The following is a 19,851-nucleotide window of genomic DNA, read 5'->3' as shown; positions in this document are numbered from 1 at the left end:
TCTGGTCTGAAAGCTAGCTAGCGCTGAGGTGCTATTGACAAAGCTGAGAAGGTCAGAGGTGACAAACAAATAACGAAAGCGGAAGGTGAACATTGAGACGTGCCTGAACAGCCGGGCACAATGGAGGTGTACGCTGTGTACCTGGTGTGTTTCCTGTGCCTGGTTCCAGCCAGTCTGCAGAAGGCCTGTCATAAGACCCTGCTTGTGTCGTTTGACGGGTGCAGGTGGGATTTCATCAACAGGTGAGTAACGTCTAGTTGGAAGCTACACGTGTACTTGGAAACGTAAACGTCCATCAGGGTGTGGTCAGAGAACTTATGTAATGGAGAAGATTCACTCGAGATGAAAGAGAAGAACCCCTCCCGATTTAATCTGTCTTCCAAGTTAAGATAAGCTCTTACACACAGTTGCAACTTTAGTCGAGGGAACACGTTTTGAGTTGATCAAGGTTGACCTACCGACTTGTAGGACCAACACATGTAAAGTTACCCTTCCGTAGGGCATTAGACTTCCGGTCGTGTGACCTTGACCATGTTTATCTTTATGTGATCATGTCTGCGGCCCTCTGAGAGCAAACCAATCGTTTCTCATGTTATCTGTTGAAGGGGAAACACGCCAACGTTTGACCGACTGGCCCGGGAGGGCGTCAGGGCGCCGTATATCCACGGGACTTTCATCACGAAGACCTTCCCTTCACACTGGAGCGTCATCACAGGTAAGGTGGGAGTTATGTAGGCTCTGTGCCTTTCTATTCTAGGACTGAAATTGGTGATGTTTTCGTCACCAGGTGACGACGCACTTTCTTTCTCGTAGCCTACATATTCACTCACACAAGCGCACGCACACTCACATAAACAAGTGATCGCCGGCAAGCTAATACCTGAGCTCTAAGTACAATGTAATGATCTTCCCACGTGTTATTTCATACGTTCCGCTGTTCCCACCCAGGGCTTTGGGAGGAGTCCCACGGCATCACTGCTAACTCCATGTACGACTCTGTACTCAACCAAACATTTGTGTTGGTAAGTTCAACAATGATCTGATCACGTACGTGCTTTTCTCATGGAAACCAAGGCATTACAAACCGCTATACTAAATTAAGAATCAAAGAGTGAGCTGTTAAGTGTACATTATGGCCTCATTAGTATAGTTGTTGAGACATGCTACAACCGTCTTTCGAACTTCTGATATTTTTGTGCGATCGGCGCTTAACACTGGCCTCGTGGAGATTTTTGTCCTCTCGCAGACCGCCACGGTTAACTGTTAAAATTTCTGCTGCACAGCGCACCAAAGACCCGGTGTGGTGGGATGTGGGGTCCATGCCGGTGTGGCAGACGGCGCAGAGTCAGGGTCTGAAGGCGGCCGACCTGTTCTGGCCGGGAGGGGACGTACGTATGAACGGGCAGCACGTCAACATCTACCGCAAGTACAACCAGAGCATGCCGTTTACGGTAAGGCGAGACGGAGGGATCCCCGAACGAGCTCTCACCCAAATAACTAGTCACCATGAGAGGATGTGTATGTCATAATTGCCATAAAGCCTTTTGAAACTACTACCTGTAAGTCTTTTGACTTTTGTTGGAGAAGGAACACTTTTTTCCATTGTCGACTCATATTTTAGATGTCAGGGTAATATCATGTTATCATGGTATACAGCCAAGCATACATTGTACTATCTATGAATCTATATAATCTAATATCTATGAAGCATAATATTATATCATAAGTACTATGACCCACTGCCCCTCCTCAGGACCGGGTGGACACGGTGGTTGGCTGGTTTGTGAAGGAGAACGTTGATTTCGCCACGCTGTACTTCCACGAGCCTGACACCGCTGCGCATGTCTACGGGCCGGACTCACAGAACGTCACAAGAAAGGTTCGAACTGACTGGGCAGGAACTAGAGGGGCCTGACCATAACGTTTCATTTGTTAAAAACTTTCTGTGTTGTCAAGTCCAAAGAAGTTGAAAGCATTTTCTCTCTATTGATGTCTTCTGATTATTACTGTTTTCTTACCCAGTCAAACATTTTTGTATTGCTGTTTTTATTCTGCGGCTTTTTGTCTGTTTTATGTCGCTACCATTTCTTGACAGCTTAGGACTCAGACTACATGATGCTGGTAGTCACAAAACGTTTTGCAGCAAACCCCAAAAAGTACGTAATTGGCAAAAATTGAAAAGAAACGGCAGTAGAAACGGCATTATCGAAATGTCGACTAGACATTTTATGAATGACGTTCACTTGTTTGCTTCCTGATCACATCTTTATAGTCAAAGTTTATTGCACAACACATCAGATGGCTGAGCTGGATGGCGTACTGCAGTACCTCTTACAAAAGGTAGAGGACGCTGGGTTGTCCGAACAACTGAACATAATCGTGACAGCCGATCACGGTATGGCGGAAATCAGCCGGGACAGGAAGATAGAGATCTACAACTATGTAGACAGGTAAGGTGTTGTACAAGTCATGGCATATTATAGCGTCATATGTTATACCGTTATATGTTATGCCGACGTTTAGCATATTGCGTGGAACGTATATTGATGTTCAATGTCCTGCGTTCCGCTGCGGTAACAATACTGTCAGAGCGCATTTCGCACGAAGTATTGCCCACACGCCTACGCCTACCGACACTAACGTGCTCAGGTTCTTATTTGATGATAGCAAGTGTGTCAGTGACTCAGTGGTGGTCACATTTGAATCAGGTATATTAGATGACAGACGTGTGAAGTTGGATACTAAGTAGATGCTTTTGATCACCATTTTTTAAACGTTTCAGGTCGCTCATAGCTCGGATTCCAGATGCGGGTCCAGTTGCTAACATCCAACCTGTGGACGGCAAACTACAGGAGGTGTACAATATCCTGAAGGTCAGTTTACAGGGCTCCGGCCTTGAGGCGTTGCAAAAAGGAACGAAAAAAAGACGCGCATTAGCATTTTGGCTCACTGATTGTGTCAGGACTGACTGAAACAAAAAAAAAGTTTGAGGACACAATAGAATTATCAATTGTTCTACCTCAATCCACTGTCTTTATTTTATAAAAGTTGTTGATCGCGGCATCTGCCTTTGAGTTTGAAATGTTTATTGATTGCATGAACCCAATTACAGATGGCTGTCCAGGAAACTCTACATACCCAAAGATAAAATACCAGTAGTAGATCTAGAGAACGACGACTGCCATATCTGAGGAAGATAAGAGCGGTCCATATCAGTCTGCATATTCACAGTAAACAGCCTCTAACGTCTGCCCCCCCCCCTCCCGTTAGGACGCCCATCCCAACATGACGGTGTACCTACGTGAGGAGGTCCCAGAGCGCATGCACTACACTCACAACCGCCGCATCATGCCGATAGTGGCCGTGGCGGACGAGGGGTGGGAGGTCATCCCGGTATGCAGTACTCTGCAAGTTTGGAATTTTCTTTGCAAATTATTATGTACAGTACATACTTAGGTAAAGAAATCAATCCACAAACGTCAAACAAAGATGTCGCCTCCTTTCCGGATTTTGATAACACAATCGAATTTCGCACTGTTTCAAGACATGTACCCTTTTCTCCTTCACTAACATAAGCCTATGCCATAGTTACGAGTCACATTGCTCATGTGCACTGTTGCAGTCGGAGTCGGAGGTAACTGACTACAAGTTGAACTTGAAGGGCGCTCACGGGTACGACAACATGCTGATGACGATGAAGCCCATATTCCTGGCAAAGGTGGGCATCTACCCAAGCAAAGGTTTCAGACAACTGCCGTTCACAAATTTGCATTTGACACAACGAAAGGTATCTACTTATTTCCACGAATGTCAAATGTCTTTTCATTTTAACAGAATATGTCTTTCATTTAAGGGGCCTCGCTTCAAACGTGGTTACCAGGCAACACCCTTCTACGCGGTGGACATCTACAACCTGGTCTGTGAGTTGCTGGGCGTTACCCCTGCCCCTAACAACGGGACCTGGGAACGAGTCAGCGATCTCCTGGATCCCATGGCGACTGGTAACGTCACGTGCGGTAGTGTTGGCCTGGCAGTGAGCTGGGCGAGCTTGTTACTGGCTGTAGCCTCTCTTATGTGCTTAACATTCTAACGAAGGTAGTAAGTCGTTTCTCGGAAACTAACTAGAAATAGTGACATCAATCATGAACACAAATACCTATGATTCTAGCTTCCATACTCAGGTCTCAAAGTCATAAAATAGTCCTGTATATGTTACTACAGATATATGTATACATTTTAATACGGTAGTGTGACAACTGGATGAGGAAATCATCACAAATTTCCTAGAGGAGGTTGAACCTTTTTAATTCAAGAAATGCCACATGTCCAGGTAACCGTGCGTATTAAGTATCAAACTCAATAAGTAACACTTTTATGGAGCATGAGAGTAATAATATCAGGCTTTTACCCAGGTACCTTCGTTTTGTGGTAGAAAGTAGTAGTGATTGGCAAGATCGATAATTTGTTATTGGACTTAACAACGAATTATTGACAGAGTAAGAGTTCTTACTCAGAATCAAAGACTTTGCTGTGGATGTTATAGCTTCCTAACGTGGCTGGGTTTGGAGCCATGACGTTGTTTGTTGGGTCTCCACACCAGGATGGACAGAGCGACCCCTGCCGCCAGCCCCGCCACTGCAGCGGCCGCCACTGTCCCCACAGCCGTACTCAGCCGCACTCCGCCGTCTGTCACAAACACACACGGGAGATGGTTAGGGTTCAGATCGGAGACCGTCCTACTACATGTTTTATCATATAGTTTCCAGTAATCCTTTCCTAATCTTTTGTATTGTAGACGCCTATATATGTGTTGAAATATCCTTTATATTTGTGTTTATGTATACGTACTTGAAACCGTTGAAAAAACAAATTTCAATTTTCAGTTTCTATTGATCACTTTTTGTAGTTACTTGTATAGGACCACATGCAAGCTGCGCTGTTCCCCTTTATTATAATCATGCGCCATACTTCTAACCATACGCGAAAATCGATGCGCGCGTGGATGTCATCTATAAAGCTACAAAACAACATGAAGCAAAAATGCTCTACAATAATGTACACGGCATACAGTACTAGTATGAAATCATAAAATAATTATTTTACTAATTTAGCGCGATGTAGTACGTGTAATCTCCTACTGACCACAAGCCTGGGTCGGTGTATTTCCCTCTTGCCGAGTGTCCATTAGGCCGGCATATGGACTGGACAAATGGCTGGTCAACCTTTCCCGGTTGGCAGTCCACACACGTCCTGGTGTTGTCTCATGTCGGCTCTCCACTGAAGCGACCCCTTGCGGAATCGTCTTTGCCTCAGCAGCTACAGAAACGAACACTGCACGAAAAGTTGGATTTACCAATGGTTGTAAACTCGGGTTATGTTGACTATGTACACAGTATCTGGCTGTACAATGGTAGTAAATAAAGGTCAATTGCAGCAATTTCCTTTACAACCGTTAAAAGTCCGATATTATCGTACTTGACTTTTATTTACTGACATTGTAAAGTTCAGAAGTGTTTATTAAGAAATACAAAGTAAACATTACCCAACTATACTGGCCCGGTAAATCTAAGTTTTCGTGCAGTGGAACGTGTTGGCGTGAAGACGAAACTATTTTCTGTGCGATATGTGGCAAAGGTAAACACAGAAGGGGAGCTTCATTGGAAGGACAGTGTAGGGGTTGGCAGCAGGCTGAGGATACTTTCTTCTGATTCTAAATGAGAAAGGGTGTACGTTAGTAACTGAAAACTTGGGATGGTAAGTTATGTAAGAACGGTTGTGATAGGTATGATGTAAATGAGGAGACGGAAGAGTACACCGACACGCGTCCGTGTTTGCCAAAAGAGAGATCAAAAAGGCTTGATGCAGTTAATGCCTGCACCTAAGTTTGTCATTCATATCATGGACTCTGTACACAATTTTGTATGTACAGAGGAAGACGCGGTGTCTTTGGTTATCTCCATAAAGCGGAAGTATGATTTTGTGATGAGAAACTTTTAACATACCTGAACATGAAGCAAATTTCCCCATTTCGAAGATGGGAAAGGAACTAAAACAACGACGCAGATACACACGCAGAGAGCAACTGAACATTCATAAAGTTAAGATGGTCTTAAGTGTGTAAACTGGGGTTATACTATCAGTAATAGAAACATTGCCATGCCGGGAGGCTGTCATCACGTCCGCTGTAAGACCCACACAAACACGCCCCGCCGTGCCTGGTCAAACAGTGTGGCAGGAATGTGACGGGAATAGTATGAAGCTAGCTTGGCGATCGGAGGGATTACGGAGAAGTGTAAATACGCCACAAGGATGAGATGTGTAAAATACACATCTGGTTTTCAAAGACTGCTTTTTTTAGACTCCCAACATAGTGCGGGTTGTTCCTGTTTCGACGACACTGTCACTTCCCGTGAGGATCAATTTAAGTTTGTTTTGACGATCAAAGGCCACATGCTTTCGACTGGGGACGGAATCTCTTCTGAACGTGTTATAAGTTTCGTAACCTTATCAGGTTTGAATCCAGTTGCCAATATTTCACACGTGAAGGTAACCTGGTAACCAGACCGCCGTGAGCTCAGCGCTATCCCTTCGGCACAGAGAGCGTCTGGGCCCGCCAACCAGATGACCTCTGGGTCAAGTGAGGTCAGGGGTCGTATTCCGTGCATCTAATTAATTTCTTTGATCTGTCGCCCAAATAACTACAATTATCTGCACTCACACTCAACGCTTATCAGAAATAACAATGAGGCGAGGTGGGCTTGGTACGTTTAATGTTTTAAAAAACATGAGAATCCACCAAGACCAAGCCCGGAGGGAAGGAGAGAGGCGATGAGGGGGAGAGTGCAGTAACTGTAGTAGAGGGGCGTAGCTAGTAAAATACTACTGGGACTGTACGAAAGTGATACAAAAGTGATACAAAAGCGATACAAAAGCGATATAAAAGTGATACAAAAGTGATACAAAAGTCTGGAAAGCGAGTCCTGTGAGGTTTGTAGGCTGGAAGCGGTGCCCAGGTCTCCTGGCGCAGGTGGCACAGGGAGATGCTGGTCTGACAGTCAATGTACTCAGTCAGGAGGGGCGTGTGAGGACGCGATGTTAGGAAACATGTGAAACGCGAACCAGAGTCGGAGCAATACTAGAGTCTGAGCAAGAATAACGCGGAAACGGCGGTTGAGCCGGGCTGACCGGCGGCTGAGCCGGGCTGGCGCGAGTTCGGCGGTTGAGCCGAGGTGACACGAACCGGGCGGTTGAGTCGAGATGATACTAAGCCTTCGTCTGGACCGGGCTGGTACGAGGTTGGCGGTTGTGAGCGAAGAAACCTAAACCCCCCCGAAGCGCGGTAATTGAGGCCTGGTTGGCGGCAAAAGAAGACCAAGCGTAATACAGGAAGTCAGCGGATACAGGGAAACAGCTGGAGATAGGGCCGTGGTATAACTCGCCTTGGCTAATGGTAAATAGCCTGGGTACCATCCTACTTGTATGCCGGGGCTCCCACACTCGCTTTCCTAAGAAGTACTTCTTAGGGAAGCGAGTGTGGGAGCCCCGGCATACAAGTAGGATGGTACCCAGGCTAAATGGTAAAGGCCGGGGCCGAAAAAATACCGCCAAGCCGACCAAAGGTTTGGTACCCAGGCTAACGTGAAGGGGGAGTTGCTGTTTGGGCCGGTGCGAAAAGCATAGAAATTTAAAAGACATCTAAGAAATGTTCATGTCAATTCGTGTAATTTTGATTCAGAAGTAAAAGTTCCGCCCGGAAATTCCATTCCATGGTAAAGGATTATACACCGAATAACGAGTAGCACGGGCGGTCCTGTCTGGCACAACTCCGACAGTTAAACGGTCGTTCTGCATCGTAAGGATGGAGGCCCAGGACTATCGGGGTTTTCGGGAGGAGACAATTGTCTACAAGCAGATGTGTTAGTATGATTCGGTAGAGTATGTAAAAGACGGTCTAAAAGACGTACGTATACGTAAGGAGCTATAGCAACACATCTGCTTGAATAGAGCGATCGTGGCCGAGTTTCCCTACAAACACATGGACTCAGAGTCAGGCCACGTTCCCAACATCTGTTTCCTTTCCCGAGGACTGGAAGTTCAAAGTCATAACTGTTACCAAGGAACTAGGAAAACACATGAGTAAAGTCAGTTCCGACAAGTAAAGGTCAGGCGCCAAGGAGGGTTGAAAAATAAAAATCAGTGCCCGATACTGTATCATTCTGTCTACTCTTGTATCTCAGTAAAGACAGGCCTTGCAATTTTCCCCAAGTCAGTGGTCCGATATGTTGTCAGCTATTCGTATGGCATTGGCGTTCTCGACAGCGGAACACGATATGGTATATGCTAGAATCCAAAAGAACGCACAAGTTCCCCACAAGTAACGGCGAAACAGGAACAACCCGTCCCCGCACCTCTCCTGAACTCTTGCAGGAGAGTCTGTTTGCTGGTATCTAGATTCTGTATATAATTCTATAGGTGAATCTTAGTTTACATCTTAGTATGATAGACTAAAAGCAATCATACCTGGAGTAAGAATCACGGCAAGAACCAGGAAAGCCAGTGTAGCTGATTTCTGCGGTCCCATCTCCTTCCCCTTTTCCTTTCCAAACACGTGACTAGATCCGGACCAAAACATGTTTGCAAAGGGGCTACTATGAATAGTGCCCCGCTGTCACACGGACATCAGACTGGGGGCTTCACAAGAAGCTAATGAATGACCTGACTGACACATAGGGTGTGATTTAGACACGAACATTACAGACAGAAAAGGCCATGTCGCTTCATGGGTAGCCCTTAGCCCTCGTCACAAATCTTGCTTGCATGGCCCAATAATCATAAATTCTATATTAGCTTCTTTCCGGGGTCACTTTCATCGTTTCATTCTCAACTTTTCTTGGCATACTAGACCCTCCCCATTTCCTAAATGGACGAACCCTTTGGAAAGGGTTTTCTGGTTCAGTTCGTGCACGGCGGAAGGGCCAAAAGTGCAACAATCTGCATACTTCAGATGTGAGCCGTAACCTTGGTACCGAGGCATGCAGGAATGTGCAGGGAACACCCGCCATGTATCATCTACGTCCTTCTCAGACTGTACCAGACTCCTTAGCAGCAGGCAATAACCCGTCCGTACTGATTGACAATAACCAAATTTGGACTCTACGCACGTTTTCAGTGATTACTAGTACTGGAAACGCACGACTTCAGCAGGAATATATATACTATTACGTACGTATATCTGAAATTGAATGAAATGTCAGGGTTGTTAAGGTATTTTGTTCTTATATTCATTCTGTACAGCGGGTGGATACCTGTGGAAAGTCGCATGGTGTGCTTCATTTTGTCCCGCGTTAAAATATTTCAGGAATCCCGCCAGACCGTACCTGCCTTATTGGAATTCCGTCCACGAGGATACACTGTCCGTGTGCTTCATAAGGCATCGCATATTCTGAGTGGACTTGAATTACGTTTTCTACCCCCCCCCCCTTAGGGTTTGATAGCATGCTGCGTTATGCTGTGTTCCAAAGGATTTAGAATTTTTTTATATTTAAAAGTCAACCTGCCATTGTGTTCGCCTATGGACATACAATTACACTGCCTTCATTTCGCAACAATTTCTTTCCTCCTTCCAAATCCAGAAAATAGCCTTTCCTTGCCGATATGAAATACAATGTAATGCAACCCCCTTCTAAAGTTTAGAAATGAACTACCTGGAAGGTACGACACAGACACACACACAAACATCACCCGGACACCGCCGCAGTGGTTTCTGGGATATTGTTTATTGATTCCTTCTCCAGTAGTATTGATGTACAAACGCTACCTCCGAGCGCGGATCCGCGTCACACAAAATGTTCGCTAGACTTCACATCAGGGGACTGGTCATGATATCGATATGTAACGCTCACAAAAGCCTAATTGTTTCTCTCTTCATGACCCTATCATCCTAATTATAAACACGACGCACGCCCGTGTCATCTGTACTATGTAGATACGACTTTTCCAGTAAAACGGTATGTATGATTTTTTTTCTTTCCCATTCCTACACATTTAAATCTACTTTGACGTATCCGAAACTTGCAACTTCCATGACGAGCTCGTAGCCAGAGTCGTTGCACGTCGATATCACATTCTGGCCCCTGAATGTATTGCCCCCGTGGTGTTTCTATGTACAAATGTTTATGTATACGCAGGACAAGCCCTCCGGTATGGGTCTTGATACGATAATATATACATGCCGACATACATGTACATATAGGTCTTCCTTCCTTACAGGAATGATATGCATTAATACAAGTGCAGAGTTGCAGTAGGTATCGTACAGACGTGAAGAGATTCCTAGTCTTCATATATTTGCATAAGTTGTTCTTTTTTGTTGCGGCGCGCCGACTGTTGCAGGATTCACGATTTCCTGAAGGTTTTGATTGGCAGACCGGTGAGCCGACTGAGGAGACAGCGGACAGCGGTTGCTACTGGTTACGGTGAAGATCACTCACAGAATCTTTGCCACGTTAAGGAGAGTCCAAAAATAGTGTCCCCGCATATGCTCTGTACATACATACATCTCAGCACGCTACGGTCGACATAGGTCGGCAGCAGAACTGAGGGTTTCCTATAAAAGATGCATCCCGTTGGAGGAGATGGTCAATCATGCAACAATCGGCGTTCCGCGGGGACGTAAAAACGCACTGGCGTGTTCGGCGAAGCGTATCTAAAAACCCTGCATGCCCGTGTTAAGAGTGAGCCCCCCGGGAGGTAACCAGCTGCTTGTAGGAGCTGACCGAATGAAGGTTTATTAGCTTCGCAAATAACGGCAGAATCGAATTCTCCTGGCGGCCGGCGCGGGCCGGTAATTAATATGGTGGTACCGCGGGATATCCTGAGCCATTTCTCTGGCTAATAAAGTGATGTGTCAGACAGATGGGACTCTGTGTTTTTCCCGGCGCTATACGCCATTAGGCTGATTTAGTGTCTTCTGTTTTAAGTTAAAATGGACATTGTGATAGACGACATATTTCACGCCAGAAAAACCAGACAGAAATATCTTCATCAAGTCAGACAGTTGGGGTACTATCAGTTTTTTGAATGCTGAATATGTCATTCAAGTACTGGTAGTATTGCATCTATAAAACTATCGTTATTATCGAAGGAACTGTTACCGTTTGATATCGGTTGATATCTGTCTATTGTGGTATATTAGATAATTAGATGCTTAAAGTCATCATAATCATTCACATACAGCACTATCTCCAAACGCAATCTTTTTGCCGGGGTAAATTTGTGATGGAATGTACATTGTACATAATGGTCCATAATTCATTTGGATTGCCAGCGGCTATAAACTGAATATAATCTATGTGCTGCAGACACAAACGACGTTAGTATTGCCTGAGGAAGATACTGATATTAGAGAGAGATGCCAATAAAAATGAGTAGAGAAATTACGCCCTGTGTTGTTGACGGACATATTTCAGCACCAGGGACAGGCCTTGTTGATATTTGTTATTGCTTGCCTACATTGGAATAAAGGTTACAATGCTGATATGAAATAACAAACTATTTTTTTATAGCTAAAGCAATATTTTCCAACAGCGAAATGATAATTTGTATGATAATCGAAAGAAATACGTGGGTTTAAAGTAGGCTGCTCTTAACAAATAGTAAACGGCGGCACTATAGACCAATCTGTGATAACGGTACATAGCATAGCACCACTTGTGCCATTTTTCACGTTTTGAGAGCGGGTCGGGAAAAATAACGTTATTTCAAGGCTTGTGAGTGTGAGTCGACTGTAGATGAGCTATCGAATTAGCAATTTCGGTCTGAGCGAACCATTGTTATTGGCTATAACTATGGAGTGTTATTGGCGTTAGAGTTGATGGGTTGGATATTTCAAAGCAAGCATGGGGAAAAGAAAGAATGTTTTTAGAAAGCTTGATTAGTTCATTAGTTCAAGGAGAATTTTCTAACACCATGGAGAATTTTTTCAGGTGGATTTCCAGTATCTTGTGACAAAGTCAATCACTTTGCAGAGATAAACATTTTCGAGTCTTATTCTTCGCGAACTGCTGTAATTTTTCAAGACCCCCATACAACAAGTATGAGTGAGCTCTACAAGCTGCAGCTGATTACCTCCCATTGATAACAACATAGTGTTAAACAGTGTTAAATTTAAGGTCTCGTTACGACTATCATCATCAACGGAACGCAGCAGTGACCAAATGTCTGAATACTCTACAGGCGGCATCGAACGGTCTAGATAGGGGAGGGGGTAACAACGTTATAACGATCTTAGTCTTCATTGAAAGTTCCTCGTATAGTGCATGTTACCCATAAGTTGGACAATTGGTTAACAACATTCGCCAGGCGTCCTTGATACTTCATTGAAAGAAGAAAATAAGAAGGAGTTCCTTAGTATTTCAGGTCTTGCCACATACGTAGAAGCGTATAAAACAGGTCCACAGGTATAAAAGTGATCGGCAATCTGACGAGGACACATATACACCCTTCCTATCATGGGTTCGTCCGGCCCTCCTCTGGCAAATGACTGAAGACGGGGAACACTGGCTGCGCCATAGCACCTGTTCTGCAGCAAATGTCATCTAAACTACCCGGGGCATGGAGGCCAACCGTTATACGTGCCTGGCTGAACAGAGTCGTTCCAGCCACTTTAAAGAAATTTCCTTTGTATAACTGGATAGAATAATTCTGTACTTTCATTGTACATTTGCATCAGAGATTGTTCAGGACACGTCTCCCCATTGACTAATATGCTACTGTAGAATACTTGGGGAGGGGCTTCGCTGTGATGACTGTCAGCTCGGACACGATTCAGGTAAGAATTCTAGAGTGATTGAGAGAAGAATGAAGAGGACCCAAAAGAGCGAACGCCCCTTTTGACAAATGAAAATCGATAAATTGAATCTATAAGAATATGACAAAGAACTGTTCAGTAAAACCTGATAGATCTCTTGTCAGGCGCTACAGAGCCCATAGGCTGTTCTACCAGCAAGGTGCTTATTGGCCTATCCCATGCAGTTCAACAACACAACACAAAACAATAGCTTTTACAAACGCCTTGCATTGGACATAACACTTTTAGACGCAAGTTTCCTGAGAAATTAGTGACGTCACCACATGCATAACTTATTTACAGCACCATGGAAGTATCATGCCTGTTGCACGTGACTGTCATGCCTACTGCACGTGCTTGAAAAAAAAACAATCGTGGAAGACGCCAAACTTCTCCAGCGTGTACCCCTACATGCAACGTTGTTACTTTGTTTTTCTCACAATGTTTAGATGCATTTTGACATATTCATCTATCATTTGGGGCCAAACATCACAGTCGCTTTATGTAACAAAAACGGGTGACTAATTATCTATCAGGTTAACAAAAAGGATCGTTACCCTTTCCACAATGATTTAAAAATTTTCGGTACCAAAAGTTTCGTACAATACTTTGAAATCAGTCTCGTTGCTTTGATTGACAGTTCAACAGAGGGTTGACAGGGGGTGGCAGATTTCATTCTGGTTACTTTACAGGGAAGACCACAAGTAGGAAAACTAACGGTGGGGGTGGGTTCTACCTACAGAAACAGTGGTACATGCCGTATTTTTCCACTGGGCTTGGGTTGGAACCGCTCGGCTACAGGAAACTTGCACCACATACATACCGGTTCGTGGTCCTGGTCGGGATGGCGCTCTCACCTACGCGCGGCGGGTGTTTCTTTGATCCCGTGTGCATGGACGTTGGCATGTAGGTTAACTTGTCCGTGTAGAATGTTTACACAGGGCAACTTCTCACATGGAGGAGTTCACTCCTTGGGTAGTCGGGTGCCGTCCACTGTATCCATAGTTAGCTTCTCCTTCCTTACCATGACGCGAGCTTTGATTCTCCACTATATGATTCTTCATAGAAATGATATGTATGTAAATCGTACATTATTTGCATATTTGATACAATGAAATAGTTTTGAAGCAGATAGTTTTCATCTAGTCTGTTCTATATCAATATCTTCTAAATAGGCTGGTACGAGTAAGATCTGGTATCTCTATATCTTTACTCCTATCTCTACTGGGTTCACCCATACCTATTCACAAAGGGGCTGGTCTGTGTACAAGATGGAGCTGGATAGAAAAAAGCGCGCTGCACTGCGTAGAAACGGCAAGCAACACAAGACTGGTACTCAGCATCCGTGTCGTATCGTTATCTTAGGTGTGCCCGCTTGGAGCTAGTCTTTGACTTTTGTAAACCTCTCTGTGTCGAACCTCGGAATTTCCCTTCAGAAGTCCTTTCTCACTTTTGGGGAAGTGTCCGGTCAAGTTTTCTTCGTATTTTTTCCACCATAGCACGATGTGTGTCTGCAAGCGAGACCCGATTATTGCTTGACGTCATGACACTCGTTCCCAGTGTAATTTCCCCCGCGCTCCCGTTCCCATGGCGCGAGGAGCCTTCTTGGCACTTGGCGGTGGGGTATTCTCACGGTAGTTAAGTTTGTTTTTGCATATGTTGAGGTAATATGTACATCACATAGTTAAGCTTGCATATGGTGCCAAATACTTTCCCGTGCTCTAGTACATGAATATCTTTATATCGTTTGTCCCCGTGTCCGTTAGGACGAGAAATCCGTCCGGGGTTACAGCAACTGCTTCCGGGTGTAAGAGGCCATCCTCCACGGAAGCGATGTGGCGGAGAAACTTCAGGTCATTCTGGAAGAGCTCGACGCGCTTGTTTCCGTAGTCGGACACGATGATGTTGTCCTTGCTGTCCACGCACACGCCCGCGGGGTAGTCGAAGTGGCCGTCTCCGGTGCCAAGCGAGCCCAGCTTGTTCAGAAACTTCCCGTCTTGGTCGAAGATCTTGATGCAGTGGTTGCGCGTGTCCGACACGATGATGTGACTCTTGCTGTTGACCGTGACGTAAGAAGGAGCCTTGAACTCGTCGTCGGCGGAGCCCTTGGTGCCGAACTGGTGGATCTGAGTGCCGTCCGGCTCGAAGATGCAGACGCTGTGGTTAATGGCGTCGGTAACGATGATGCGGCCCAGCTTGTCCACCGCGATGCCGGAGTAACAGCTCGTCACCGGGGGTTTGAACTCGTTGATGACCGAGCCGTCCTGCGCACACAGCCGGATATTGCCCTCGGAATCGGTCACCGCAAGGTTTCCGTCGTGCATGACGGCGACTTTGGAGTAGGACCCCGCCGGGAACTTGCTCTTCATTCGCCCCTCCGTGTCGAAGATCTGGATCCGCCTGTTGTTGCGGTCTCCGACCACCACGTGCCCCTCGGCGGTCACCGCTACCCTGTAGGGCCCGTTAAACTCGCCGTCCCCACTGCCCCTGCGGCCGAACTGGTGCAACAGTCGCGCGCTTTTGCTCTGGCCCGGCCCCGGCTTCAAGCAGTACTTGTAGTAGGGGATGGCGCTGGTCGGAACCTGGTTCTTGATGTAGCCCACCTTCATCAAGATGCTCCGGGTGTCCCCAGGCGTGCTTATGAAGACTAAGTGGTTGGAGGAGAGTCTGTCTGACATCTTGCGCTCGGGTTCTCGCTGAGATAACCTGTATAACCGATCCGCCATCTCCTTTTTGACAGACAGAACTTCCTCGTTGTTCCCGTACTTGAGAACTTTTTCTGTAAAGTTAACGCTACTTTTTAAACTGTTCAGACTCTTCTCTAAAAAACTTTCTTCGGTGGCGAGGTCCTTTTGCTCTCTGGAATACATGAAGTGCAGCTCCGACAACAGACTTTGCTCCTGTTGCTGAATCAGCGCGATCAGCTCCTTCGCTCTCTGCTTGATGTCGATTTCTACTCTATCTCTCTCCGACTTCTTCATCTCCTGCACTTGGTGCACCTCTGCAAGCGCGAACTCAAACTCGGGGATTTTTTGCCTGGTAGATTTCAGGAGACCCTCCAATAGGAGTCGGCTCTTGCCCACTACGTCTTTAATGTCGGCGTGTTTATGATCTTTGTGTTCAACCACCACGCAGTCTCGGCAGACGGGGTTATCGCACGATTCGCAGTAAAAACGCACCACCTCGCCCTGGTGCATGTCGCAGTACACCTCCTGTTTGGAGCGAAGCTGCTCCTCGAATCTGCCCGACTGCAGGTCTTCCAGAGTGACCACGTGATGCCCACGCGTGAATCTCGTGCGACAGTGAGAGGTTGCGCAGTCCGGGCACAGGAAGTCCGCGCATTCCAAGCACCGTGACGTCGCCTCCGCGTCTTCGTCAGAGCAGATTGCACACGACACCTTTTTCTCCTTGACCCTCCCGCGTTGCATAGACAGAGTGTCGCACAGATTGGAAATAAAGAAGTTATCCTTCAGCCTGGCCACGCCCCTCTCGGTCAGACACGTCTCCTGGCCGCACGTCGGGCACTCGAACTTGTGCGAGCGGTCGGCCACGTACCTCACCAGGCACCTCTCGCAGAAGAAGTGTAGGCAGGGCAGCAGCTTGGGCTTGGAGTACTCCTCGAAGCAGATCTGGCAGATGAGGAAGTCCTCGCTGACGCTGCTTAACAGGTCCGCCCGGGTCTGCCCTTGCTTCTCCGCTTGGCCTGGACAAACACACAAGAAGAGACCTTGTTACCAAACATGCCTGCACCAAGCTATAACCAAGGTTTAAAAAGTACACCTTCTTGCTGTAACTCGGATGGTTTTTTTTTCATTATCACGAGTACTTTTTGGCGACATGACAAAGTTTTAGGTTTGTCCAGGTCAGTTAATCTGAGGCAGTTGGTCCTAAGTACACTAACGTATAGGGGACAACAAGCAAACAAATAGACAATCACATTGAAACATTTGTTTTTCTCAGTTTGAGAGTCGACGGCTGTCCCATCACACATGACCTTCGGTAGGGACGTTCCCTATAATTAATATAGTTTCCCTTTGATAATTGCCAGGAGAGTAATTGATTACAAAACTGTGTCAGTAAAGTCCGTTCGCTTTAAAATTAACCATGTTCATCCACGTTACCCATATGCTTTCAGATTTTTAAAACTGTAGTTCTAGAAAATAACCGTAATATTTGCAGAAACAAAACGATGTTATCAACTGTTTTAATACAAGACACGCGCAGGGTGGGTGTAAGGGGGTGGTATGTGGAGGAATCGGTTTAGTAACTGAAGTTATACCATAAGATTCCCCCGCCCCACCCCTAAAACACTTCCTGGAGGTCTGTGGAATTAGATGTCATGAAAACACAAAATACTTCCCAAAGTCTGAAATCACCAATTTCTTGTTTTATCTGAAAACAAGCGAACCAGTAAGACCCCCTTTAATGCACCGAGAAGACGTTTAGTATTGGTTAGCGCTAAATGACAGATCATCCTCTCCCGATGATGTCCTACTCATTACAACTCGCCTGCACTTATCCAGCTTAATGATGACAGAGCGAGGCGCTACCAAATTGATATTTTAGAGCGTCTTTTATCTGCACCAGACGAAAGCCGGGAAATTCTGCACTCATGTATGTTAATTTTCCCTTCATCCCAAGGGAGAAAAAAACGTTTCCGGATAGGCCGTATTCGTCATAAATAATCTTCTGTTTGCCGCCATCTGTTATGGATTTTAGAATTGATTTATATTGCCAGATTGATTGCAGTGGTTCGGTGTACGGGACAGTTGGTTACCGTATTCTCCAGGCCTACTTACGGAAGATCGTTAGCCAGGATTAGTTTTGTAAAGTGTTATGATATATCAGCGCAAATATAGTGCTCTAAAAGATGGTGTGTTTGAATTCAGATCTGACTAGCGGATCTAGAAGATAAGGAAAGGCTGGGTAATTGGGGTGGACTTTAAACAGACGGTAATAGATAGGTATGGTACGTCCTTTATTCCTGTTGAGGGTTTGGCAATCTTAACAAAGGCCGGAAGGATTGCAAGTCCCATCAGTAGCGTGCAAATCGTGAAGTAGACCGGGAGACATTCCAACCTGAAGAGGGGCTGCCGGTCACCATCTCCCTGCACGCACCATTGCCTGTCACTATTGATTTTAAGCTTATGTAAATCATGTCATAACATTGTGTATGCGGGTCCAAGGCTTGAGATGGTCCCAGCTCGTTCCGTGTAAATACACCGCGGCCTCATCTCTACTCCGTCTGGAAATGCAGGTGTTTGATGTCAAGTTAGGCACTTGGAGGAAGGCCACTTCCGTGCATGGACTTCACTGAGTTGAACGCTAGTTGTGATTATGTGGACGTGAGTGGTTTGGCTGATTGCCGCAGGCCTTGCAGGATGTCCCTAGTTTCCCCCTACATATTATCATAATACTCTAGATCCCTCCGGTGAAGAGCCCCATGTAGAACTGTATTGTCAGCAAGGCTGTTTACGACTGAGACCCTCGAGACCCGACAACCTACAGCGGTTCAGTACAATAGACATTTTATTACTTATTATCTTAACCCACATGCCAGTTATCGATGCTGTTACTCCTAGTATACGGTGTATTTGGTGGGTTCTTTCTCCGGCTTTTTATTTCAAATCTATAACAGCGGAATGTGCCAATATGGCGATACGTCTCGACAGGTCTGAAATGGGCACCGTCTTCCATTAGATCCTATCCAAGCGCGTCGATATGTGTATAATCTTCGATAGATGACCTTATATGCTTCCTTTTGAGCCAATTTCGACATCGTTTCTTTAGGCAATATTGAGAGTGAATAGTTTTTGTGTGACATATGATCTCCAGCTCAACTAGATTACCAAAGTCGCGAACCCTTTTTGTGACGAGACACTCGTTGCCACCGTTTTGAGATGAAAGATGCTCCGGGGTGCCCGGGGAATAATTTGTAGAAAGGTGCCATCGTTTGTAAATATGATATCCTTTCTTAGTACAAGGTAAGAAATTACGATCTAGTTGCGGAGCGCTTAAATTTGTAGTTCCCTTCATATCCTTCTGACAGAATATCTAAAAAGAAAAGAAGGGTGTCGAGAATACTCGTCTAAATCAAAAGATGGATAGGCCTGAATATACACGAGGCATTCACATATTTATATTATTAACGTGCAAACCGGGATCTATACCGCAATTCTAAAGCTTCCAGTCATATCTTATAACTAGTGATCAAACGTTTTCAGAACGATTACCAAGATGCGGATGTGCAATAACGCATTTTTAACCATGCCCAATGCCATAAAGGAAGATTGAGTCATAAACCAAGAATGGGTTATCAAGGGAGATAGTGTGATAAAGCAAATAATATGTCCCATTCTCCCCCAAATGGCATAATGTTATGGGTGTACAGTAGAAGGGGGCACTTCAAATTCCGAGGACTCATGTATGCATAAACGTAGTTCTCCGACATTCACGAAAATGCTGGCAGAATGCTGTCCTCGATATCCAGGGTGTGTCTGGGTGAGTCACACTGTAAATCGTAATGGAGTTAAGGTAAAACCATTACCAAATAAGCTATCAAGTACTATATTGAGTTGACCTTTTGGGAGCGTTCCAAGTCAAGTCCGGTCCGGCCCCGGATTTCAGGACTAGCTGGGTGCAGCTGCGTGGTGATCTGTGTGACAGATATGCATGAGCCGTCTGCAGCAGGGGTAATGGGGAAAGCTGAGCCGGTGACGTAGTCCCTTTAGAAAAGACTCCGATCGATGATCTGGTTCCAATGATCTGCTAGAATTGAGCGACCCGAGAAACATGAATCGAGCGGGGACGCGGAGAGGGGTGTGGTTCAACGATTCCTCTGGTCCAGGGCAAAAGGTGATTCGGTAACGTCTTTATTTGGTGATCTCTCGCTGTAGCACATCGATAGACTACCTAATCATCTGACATACGATTTCAGAATTGTAGAAACAAAACTATAAAAGCAAACACAGTCTGCTCAGACCGACACCAATAACTGATTGGAA

General features: G+C 45.6%; 3 protein-coding genes across 12 annotated transcripts in view; 1 reads left to right on the top strand and 2 right to left on the bottom strand.

The window, feature by feature from the left end:
- The first annotated feature begins 5 nt into the window (after positions 1 to 5).
- LOC109475562 (ectonucleotide pyrophosphatase/phosphodiesterase family member 5-like) lies at positions 6 to 4,226 on the top strand. Its single transcript, XM_019776238.1, has 10 exons — positions 6 to 242; positions 606 to 715; positions 949 to 1,022; positions 1,284 to 1,451; positions 1,754 to 1,879; positions 2,299 to 2,450; positions 2,783 to 2,873; positions 3,271 to 3,393; positions 3,623 to 3,718; positions 3,854 to 4,226. Exons 1-10 carry the CDS (start codon positions 121 to 123, stop codon positions 4,088 to 4,090), a joined length of 1,299 nt encoding a protein of 432 aa, XP_019631797.1. The 5' UTR covers positions 6 to 120; the 3' UTR covers positions 4,091 to 4,226.
- A 294-nt stretch (positions 4,227 to 4,520) lies between these two features.
- Positions 4,521 to 8,689, bottom strand: LOC109475566. Of its 2 annotated transcripts, none has more exons than XM_019776242.1 (3): positions 8,521 to 8,689; positions 5,143 to 5,331; positions 4,521 to 4,686 (listed from the first exon to the last, which is right to left on the bottom strand). In XM_019776242.1, the coding sequence occupies exons 1-3, from the start codon at positions 8,630 to 8,632 to the stop codon at positions 4,538 to 4,540; spliced, it is 450 nt and encodes a 149-aa protein (XP_019631801.1). In that variant the 5' UTR covers positions 8,633 to 8,689; the 3' UTR covers positions 4,521 to 4,537. The 2 variants fall into 2 exon arrangements, with proteins under 2 accessions (XP_019631801.1, XP_019631803.1); XM_019776244.1 differs by having other exon boundaries at positions 5,143 to 5,316; positions 8,521 to 8,688.
- A 5,787-nt stretch (positions 8,690 to 14,476) lies between these two features.
- The window catches only part of LOC109475561 (tripartite motif-containing protein 2-like), an 82,394-nt gene continuing 77,019 nt past the window's right edge, over positions 14,477 to 19,851 (bottom strand). For all 9 annotated transcript variants that reach the window (XM_019776232.1, XM_019776231.1, XM_019776233.1 and 6 more), the window contains one exon: positions 14,477 to 16,550. In XM_019776232.1, the coding sequence (XP_019631791.1) occupies positions 14,569 to 16,550 (1,982 nt within the window). In that variant the 3' untranslated portion in view covers positions 14,477 to 14,568. The remainder of the gene's footprint in view (positions 16,551 to 19,851) is intronic.

The sequence above is a fragment of the Branchiostoma belcheri genome, unplaced genomic scaffold, assembly GCF_001625305.1.
Source record: "Branchiostoma belcheri isolate BF01 breed outbred unplaced genomic scaffold, Haploidv18h27 scaffold34, whole genome shotgun sequence".
Taxonomy (NCBI): Eukaryota; Metazoa; Chordata; class Leptocardii; order Amphioxiformes; family Branchiostomatidae; genus Branchiostoma; species Branchiostoma belcheri.
Note: the sequence above shows the minus strand (reverse complement) of the source record. Positions and strands in the feature narration are given on the sequence as shown.